Consider the following 9,571-nt stretch of genomic DNA (forward strand, 5'->3'; position numbering starts at 1 on the left):
GGAGTCTCCTGAATTGCCTACAGCTTGCCGTGCTACTTTTCCAGCAGATGTCGGGGTGTTTGAAGTGCCCCAGCAGGACGAGAGCCTGCGAGCGCGATGCCTCCTGTAGCTGGAGTAAGAAGGCTTTGTCAATAGGCTCCCCTTGATCAGGCAGCCTGTAGACGACACTAACCACAAGGTTCCCTTTGTTGCCTTGGTCTCTAATTCTTACCCATAAGCTTTCAACCTGCTTGCGGCTATTCTTCAGAGACGGCTCTTCATGCTACCTGTTTCTTGATGTAGAGAGCAACCCCTCCTTCCTCGCCTGGCCCTTCTGAACAGCCTGTAGCCATTGATAGCCGTACTCCAGTCATGGAATTTGTCCCACCAAGTTTCAGTAATGGCGACTAGGTCGTAGCTTTCTAGCAGCATGGTGGCTTCCAACTCCTCCTGTTTGTTGCCCATGCTGCGTGCATTGGTGTAGAGGCACTTCAGCTGGGCTGTCGGCCATGTCACCTTCTTAGAGGAAGACTCCATAGTTCCTTTGAGGTATTTCACTGGTGTTTCCCTCTTGGCTCCTATTACCTCAGGAGCCCTTGGCTCATCTCCGTAAGACTTCAAGTGTGCTCCAGTGTACCCAGCACGGCTCAGAGCAACAGGCTGAGGGCCCTCAGTAGCCCCATCCCTCTAACCTTGGCGTGTCATCCCACAGCTTGTCACGGGCAAGCCTGATATTATCCCCTTCCCCCTTCAAGTCCAGTTTAAAGCTCTGTCAATGAGCCCCACTGGCTTCTGAGCAAAGACCCTCTCCCCGCTTTGAGAAGGGTGAATCCCATCTGACAGCAGCAGGCCTGGTGCTGTGTAGGCCATCCCATTATCGAAAACCCCACAATTGTGGTGGTGACACCACCCACGGAGCCATGCATTAACAGACTGGGTCCGTCTGTTTCTTCCAGTGTTGCTGCCTGCAACTGGAACGAGAGAGGAAAAAATAACCTGTGCTCCAGATCCCCTTGCCAACCCTCCCAAGGCCCTGAAGTCTCTTTGATCACCCTTGGACTACGTGTTGCAGCTTCATCACTGCCCACACGGAAGAGCAGTAATGGGTAATAGTGAGAGGGCTGTACCAGGCTAGGGAGTTTCCCGGCGATGTCCTTAATCCGGGCCCCAGGGAGGCAGCGGACTTCCCTAAGAGGAGGGTCTGTCCGGCATATTGGACCCTCTGTTCCCCTCAGAAGGGGGTTGCCTACAACTATAACCAGTTTTTTTCTTCCTTGTGGAGGTGGTCGTGATACGGGGGCTAGGTCTTTCTGATCTTGGCAACATCTCTGGTGTAGATAGACCGTCATCCACATCATCCATTGACTGGCCTACATCCAGAGCCTCATACCTGTTGTACAGAGGCACCTGGGATGGCGAGGTGGGCAAGGAGGGGGTTTGCCTGCCGCCCGGAGCACGGACTTGCATGCAAGATAACGGCAGTCAGAATTGCTGTGACTTCCATTGATGCGTGAATGCTTTAGTTGTGAAATTTCAAGCTCAAAGCTGGATTATTTTTTAATTTATGTATATAATTACAGCAGCACCTAGGTAACTGAGTGATGGAACACCCCCACCCCCCACCCCTGTTTTAATAACACAGCCTGAAGAATAGGCAGTGATATTGTAATCTTTTTTTATATAAAGCCAAACATTTAAAGGAGGAACAGTGTCATCCACATAAAATATTAAATCCTAGTTACTATTCTTATTTGCGTATTTTCCTGTTGAATCCAATGGTTGCAGTCACACATTTCAGTGTTAAATAGGTGATTACCTGAGTATGCATAACAGAGGCTTTCTGTAAATCTGAAGAGATGCTTTAGCCGTATGGAACAAGCAACATTATCAGGATATTTAGAAGTTGATTTGTCAAATAATGAAGTTATTCTTAAATATGTTTCTCTGAATTAACGTTTTCAAGACCATTTTGATGCAACTTCTGGAATATGCTAAGAAGCTAGTTATGTTAAGCTTTTTGAATACTGCTCTACACCTAGGACCAGTGAAAAAACAATGTGATTTTATAAAAGTTTAAGTCACTTGGTGCATATGCACAAAAATTGTTTTTTTGATAATCTTCCAGACTAAAGCTTTCTCTACAGAACATGTAGCTGAAGGTAGATAAAGTGTGCAGTCATTTTCTCTTACAGCTTACAAGTGAAAGCCAAGTTAGTAGTTTCTTGAAAACCTTTCCTTTCCAATTAAAAAAAAAAAAAAAAAAGAAAAATATAGTATCCTCAAAATGAAAACATGTATATTTGCCAAGTATGTAGTGTTTGTTTGGGTTTTAGTTGTTTTGGTTTCTTTAAGTTTATGATCTTTTACCCACCTTTCAATTTTGGATTCTTCAGTATTGGCTTTCTTTGTGTAGTGGTCTACTAATCTCAGAGTCGTTGAGATTCTGTCCTTTTCTCAGTTTAAATGATGCTGATTAGAAATGCTCAGTTATTGTTTTTCTCAAATTAATACAAATATTGTGATTCACTGAATTAGGTTATTGTAGTTTTGAGAAGTCGCATTTCATTGTTGTTCAGAGTTCTAAACTAGTATTTTCCTGCTAAGTTAAGAATATACTTTTTTGTCCTGAGAAAGCCTTTACTTTTTAGAAGAAACATTCCAAAAAATCTTTAGCTTACTGCTTTTGTTTTACTATTGCATACCAGTTTACCACATGGTAAACTAAAATGTTTTCATTTTAAATAACAAAAACTGCAATATGGGTAGCTTCTACTCCAGTTAAAACAAATTAAAAAACCCATTCTGGGAACAAGTGGAAAGGGGGGGGTGGTGCTCTGTGTTATTCTCAGTCCAAGGAACTGTACTGACTATCAAGTTTTACTTACCTGATTTAGTATTTGTTGGGATAAATATAATCGGCCTGAAAACATTCAACACTTTTTTTAGAAACAAGGATATTTCTTGCAAAAAAGCCAGTGCTGTATGCTATACTAGAACAACTTAATGTAGGTTAATATTAATCAAGTCAATATGTGCCCTGAGAGAAGAAAGAAATGTGCTCAGTTAGCACAAACTACTGAACAGGAATAAAGTATGAAAGATCTTAAACTGCTAAATTTCACTTCTAGCATTTAAGACACAAATAGTGTGTGGTTTTTAATACTAATACTCTGTCAAGAAACTTCAATAATTGATAATTTGATCACTGTTCCATATTTCTCTTGTGTGTGTGCATATGTAGAGAGATACCTTCCATCCTTTGTAGAAAATGTTTTGTACATGGTAGCAATGAAGCTAAGATCACAACTGAGGTTGATCCTATTCTCAGTGCGTTATGGCTGCTTCTGAACAGTATTTCAAAGTGGTTGACAAAAGCTGTGCTTGCAGCTCACTTACAGTCTGTAACAAAGGTGTTGCGTGTCTCCAGAGCTGTGAGAGTCATCACTTGCACATAAGTCGTGCAGCGTACTGTTGTTGCTGTTCATAGTAGTGCTTCTCCTCTTGGCTTGTCTCCTCTCTATAAGGAAGCCTAGTGACAGTAGAACAATCATACTGTTGCTAATGGTGTTGTGAAAGGTATGTAATAGAAGACATACATAAAGTAATTTAGCTGTATAGGTATGCCAAGACCTTATGCTATCCAGTAACTGCAGTAAGGCAAATTAAAATAAATTGTGTTTCTAGCTAAATCTGGCAAAAAAATTCTTAGCTGTGAGACTCCAGTGTTTTGTCTACAATTTTAAGATTTTTATTTAGCACTATCAGCAAACCTATTGTTGATGCTTATATTCTTTTGTAGTACAGTTTGTTAGGTAAAACTCACTACTGGGGTTTAAGAGGTACAAAGTTGCCAGAAAACAGTTCTCTGGAGGGATAAAAGTGGAGGAGGGAGTAAGGAAAACTCCATTTTTTGTTTGGTACTGTGCTGCATTAAACCAAACATTTTTCTGAAATATTTTACCAAAAAAAGAAAAACCACCCCAGGTACAGTGTAGCAAGTCTCCCACAGTTTGGTTTTGAGAAGAAATTCTGTTCTAAGTTAAACAGTTTTGCAGTGTAGTTTTTCAACTAAACAGGCTATTTGTACAAGGCCTGCTATTTTAATCAAAATTTTCTGTTGATTTCTGGTACTAGAAGTGAGTTCTTTATATTCCCTTGTTATTCCTAGTAAATTTACTCAGTTTTTGATGTGTCTTATAGTTCGCAGATAACATAAGAATCCACGTACTGCTGGACATAGTATAATACTGTCTTTCAGGAATATGGCCAGCATATCTGTGTAGGCAATGTCCTCCAAATATCTTTTATATAATTTCGGAAATGAGTATGCATTTCAGTCCTTAGTAGTGTAAAATAGTTTTAAACTTAGGCTGTGTTTTTCTAAAAGGGCAGAGTAATTTAAACCCGCAAGTACTATTTTTAGCACCTGTGAAAGTACATGGACAAGACTTAAGTTTTTAGTGCTTTCATGGTAGTATAATACAGGCTTCCAGGTTCTTGGCTCTGTTCCTTGCTTTCACCAGGAGGTGGAATAGAAAAGGAACAATTCAAGGTGACCATGTAATTACTAAAACCCTGTTAAAATTTCCTCCCACTGCCTTTAGGGAGGTATGTAGTGACGAACTGTCATGTGAAGGAGGCTATCAGTGTGAGCCTTAGCACATCAGTACTTCTGTTTTGTTTCCTAAAGAAATAAAGCTTGTACAGGTCTGCTGTCTTTTTCGTGTCAGTCTTCCAGAGCCCAACATCTGCCTTCCCTCCCTCAACTTTTGAAGCTCTTGGCCAATTTAAGAAAGGGATACTAAAGGCAAGAAGTTGCTGCAAGTTTTAGGAAACTAGTTGGCCAGAGACAAAATAGTGTATGATACCTGTAATGAGGGAAAAGCCTGTGCTCATCCCCTTCTTACATGTCTAAAAAGCCACAGGGGCATTCAGCTGAAAAAGTAGCTGACAGGAGGCTATACTTTCTTGTTCCTGCTACTTGTGCAGCTACTTTCTCCAGCAGCTGACTCTGATTTTATGCAGTGCTTTAGAGTTCCTGAGACTTACTAATGTTAAAACAGAGTTAGCATACCAGTAACACTTGAAAGTTAAAAAGCTGCACTGAATGGAAACTAAATAGCTTGTCCATCTTTTTGCCTTTTATCTGAGTACATTGTTACTCTATGCAGTTGATTGAGTGGAATAAAAGTGTCTTTTAAATAATTAACATTGATACAATGGTCTTACCTTTCTATTTGGCAACCAAGAACGAGGGCATCACAAAATTGCTAGGATGAATGTTCATGTGAAACATACAAAAACCTAATGTTTTGTTAGCTTTTGATCAGCAGTCTAATTCTTCAGTAACATCCCATGTTGCTATAAAATACAATTTTAGCATAAACTTAAAGGGGTTTATTTATGATTCACATATACTTACTGATATTCAACAGAATTGTATGTTTCAGATTGGCTGTGGATGTTCAACTTGAAGTTCAACAAAGCCATTCAGACTTAGGAGTCCAGTTAGTAATGTTGCTTTAAAAGCTGTTTCAGAATTTACTAGAAATAAGCTGCTTCAAGGACTTGAGGTTGGGTTTTTTGAGTTGTCTTTATGCTTTCATTTCAGGAGCAAGAGCTTAGTGCTCGAACACAAGCACTTCAAGCTGCCTCAGCCTCATGCTCTTTCCGACCCAATGGATTTGATGACAACGACCCCCCGGGAAGTTGTGGACCGACAGGTGGAGGAGGAGGGGGTGGGTTCAGTACTGTTGGTAGATTAGTCTTTTGACTATGAAGACAACCTGGAATACACTGGTTCCAAAGCAGCTCAGTCCTGCTGAGGACAACTAAAATATTGAACTTTGTCAGATATTGTATCAAGTTTTGAGACTTGATCCTTGTTCAAAAGCAAATGTTGGGGGTTTTTTGGTTATGTTTTATTTGAAATAAATAAGCGCATAATGGAAAAAAACTACCTCTTAAAAATTCAGTTGCTTTTATAGTAAGATATGCTTGCCCAAAAGACAGAAAATGGAGATTTTTCAGTAGTTGCTAATGACACTGCATTAAACTGAACAAACGCACTTACATCAGTTTCTATTGTCCTCATCCACTGAATGAAGAAAGTTCATTTTTGACTCTGACGGTATTGCTTTATGTGGAAATCCTTTCAGATGGGCTAAACTGCATACATAGTCTCTCACCCCCACCTTATTTTGAAATCCAGTACCTTTTATGGATTTCCAGAGACGATGCAATTTATAATGAAGGCAATAACTTACATGTGACATGATACAGTACTTTCCAGATTAAAAATTATTGAATATATTTGCAGTGTAAATGTAAAGAAGAAAAAATAATTTATGAATATTTGCTAAGTTGTTTTCCAAAAAAGTGCATGTTCTGTAGGAACAATGTTTTTAAATAGAAATTGTTAACTTTGTAGCATTTCTAATTGTTTTGAGGATTTTAAAATTATTTCAGGGAATATATCTGCTGTGTATTGGAGAGGAAGAGATTCTGTATGTGCCTTGCAGTACTGTAACTTAAACTTTCTGAGGCTGCAGAAAAGGGGAAAAATGTTAGTAGTCAATTTTTTTTTGTCAGTATTAGAAATCAGTACATTTATAGAAAGCTATTAGGTTTCCAGAAGTAAAAATCTGGTAGTCTGAAATGCAGTAAGTGTGTTGCCCATTATTTTTTGGTTAAAAAAAAATACATATCTAGTGATCTATAACTTTTTGTGGCGTGCATTGCTAAGAAAAAGCTGGTCATAATACTGAGCTATGTTTGTGAAATCACAGAGAGGCTACCTGTATTGATCTTAGCTGAGGATCTATGCTTCTAAGAGTCCTTTGAAGTTTTGCCTTCTGATATTGCTTGTAGTGAGAAATTTCTGGTGAGTTCAGGTTTCAACTGTCTGCAGAAGACCAAAATGATGCTGTCTGTGGAGCAGTGTTTGCTTGCTTGTTAGGCCAGCAGAGGTTGAGGATCCACTCTTTTAGTCTTGGCAGAAATAGCAACTTTGGTTTTGATGTGCAATGAGAATAACAGAAGTGAAGGAGTTACACTGTTGAATCTGGCGATTAATTCTTAACTTGAATAATCTTATAGTGAAGTGTAAATTTATTTAAAATATTTTTACAAAATTCTGCACTGTTTTATTGTGGTTTTATATTCTACTAGATGACAAAGTGCATCCTTAAAAAGCATGCAAACCTGGCAGGTGTTAGCTTGACTGTACAAAATAAGCAAGTTTCTTATAAAATGCCTTTGAAAAGCATAAAATAAGTTGGTAAAACTAAACCTTGTTCATACGATATCAAAAAAATGGAGTTTAGTCTAAAAGGTAACTTAGCTTGCAAGCTATTTTTATATTATCACTAAAACTATGCTATTTGCTCTGCTATAGGTTCATATGTTACTGCTCAAGAAAGCTAGAGCAGCTCACTTTCATTTTTTTAAGTTTCCAAGTTTTGTTTTGACAGTTTGTAGTACCTCGGCTTTGACCTATGCTTTCATTGCTATCTCAGTTGTAGGTCTCTGAACCAGGAGTTCAGCTGTGGAAATGTGGAATGTTATGAGACGAGTGTGAGGAACGTTCTCATTTCGTTGTGCTTGGACGAGGTTTTCTTGAAAGCTCACTTTGCCTTGAAATTCTGTAACTTTCAGTCTAAGAGGGTTTTTTATTTCTTTTTAGGCTTCTCTGCCAGTTAGCTCTGGTTTTAAAGCGTTTTGTATGATTGTGAGGTTAATTTGGCTTTTCTCTCCCAAATTATGAGGACGCACTAAGAAGCTGTCTACTGTTTGCATTACAACGGGAGTATTTTGTCTGTCTGTATCAATTTACTGTTCATTTTAGAACACTAGTAAGTAGAAGCAGAGGCAAGTGTTTTTACTCTATATGAAATCATAATTTTGTAAAGGTCAGTTTTGTTTTTGTTTTCACAGTAAAAATACAAATTATGTAGCCTACCTAAAAATAATGTGCAGTAGGAGTTTTGTATACCTATTGTACTATATTTATTTCATGAGCTCTTAGAAGGCTTTCTACACCCTTGTTTGCCTATTCTAAATTAGGTGTTAAATATGGAAATTTTATACGAGAGTAATGCCAATAGGCTTGGATCTCCTTAGGTATAAAATGATGGTATGTCTCAAACTGAAAATAACTTCTTTCTTTCCCCTTGTTGACTTCTGTTGATGGAGTTACTTTGGGTTTTACAAATAGATTTTAAAACTCAGAATACCTTTTTACAAGTCTGCTTGCTGACCTGACAGCCATCGTAGGACGATTCATACCTAACTTGGAAGGTTTCAATAAAACTAGTGAAAGTGGAGAAGTATTTCACACTCTAAAATGTACACCTTTCTTCATTTTTTACAGTAATGGTGTTGCATGTGACTATCTTCTGGACATAATACGAGAGAACAATGTACATAGGGTACTTCAATTTCTGTTGCCTGTGAATGAATGCTGGATGGTTTGTTTATTGACCTTTTTGGCTCCATTCTTAATTTGGTTTCTATCTAAGTTGAATCAGTAGAAAGATACAAAATACATAATACTGTTTCTGAAGCTTAGGGTTTTTTGTTGTTTCCTTTCATGAAGGATATACTATTGTATCAAACTCAAGGATGGTATGTCTTTTAAAATCATATTTCCTTTTAACAAGATGGATTGTGTTTTGGTCTTTGTTTTAATGGTCAGTGGAGTTGTGTTAACTTTCTTCCATACAGTTCATTTTGTACAGTTTTTTCGTGTGGAGCATTACAGTGGATTGCTGTGAATGTCACCCCCATAACAAGTGATTACAATATATACAAGCCCATTTATCCAGGATGAGGAGAGAAAAGGTTTCTTTGGCTAACTAAACAATTCACACCTTCTGGCTAGCTCTTTTTCTACACACCCCCCCCCCCCCCCCTTGTTCCCTGCTCTGTAAAGTTAAATATTTTATCTTCTGTATGCTCTGGAAGTTTTATTTCATGGGTAAGCCTTTTTTTTTTTTTTTTAATCTCTAGCAGTAAAGTGGTTTATGGAGTCAGAATACTACTTTTTATTGTACGAATGACAGGTGAAGGGCAGAAGCACTGTGAGCTAAAGGAGTGTTAGAACAAAAGCAAGTGGGTATAAACTTTCTGTAAATAAGATTGAGATTAGAAACAAAGTTCCTAATTACTAGAACTAATTCTGGAACCGCCTTCCAGGCAGAGACCTGCTTTGAAGGAAGAGCCAAATATATCTATGAAAGAAATTAAATGCAAAGTGGTGTCTGAACAGTAAGGTAACTAGACTTGATAAACCAGAGGTCCCTTCTAGTCCCTTCCTAGAGTTTTGCTCTTCTGTTGGGCTTCCCATCTTAACACATTGCCAGTTTTGTTTTTAAGTCTCAAAGAATAAAGTGTAAATGAAGGGAATACTAAACTATGACATAACAACAAAGACTGACTGCTCAGTTTTGGGTGGTGTTGGTCTCTGATTTGGGGGAGTGAGGCATAAAAATTATGAAGTGGTGGAAAGTGGAAGTCAGTCAGACGTGTGATCCAAAGAAATGTGCTCAGTTTGTAATACAAGGGCAATTTCCTGGTTAATAGCCTACTGTGG

At 38.3% G+C, this 9,571-nt stretch overlaps 1 protein-coding gene across 4 annotated transcripts in view; it reads left to right on the plus strand.

Annotated features, from left to right (window-relative positions):
• Positions 1–8,640, plus strand: part of USP38 (ubiquitin specific peptidase 38) — a 28,886-nt gene extending 20,246 nt beyond the window's left edge. For 3 of the 4 annotated variants that reach the window (XM_052816229.1, XM_052816249.1, XM_052816258.1), the window contains one exon: positions 5,591–8,640. In XM_052816229.1, coding sequence (XP_052672189.1) covers positions 5,591–5,752 — 162 coding nt within the window. In that variant the 3' untranslated portion in view covers positions 5,753–8,640. Of the gene's footprint in view, positions 1–935; positions 1,217–5,590 lie in introns of those variants that run through there. The other variant, XM_052816240.1, reaches the window with a different exon arrangement.
• The last annotated feature ends 931 nt before the right edge of the window (positions 8,641–9,571 follow it).

The sequence above is a fragment of the Harpia harpyja genome, chromosome 2, assembly GCF_026419915.1.
Source record: "Harpia harpyja isolate bHarHar1 chromosome 2, bHarHar1 primary haplotype, whole genome shotgun sequence".
In the NCBI taxonomy this organism is placed as follows: domain Eukaryota; kingdom Metazoa; phylum Chordata; class Aves; order Accipitriformes; family Accipitridae; genus Harpia; species Harpia harpyja.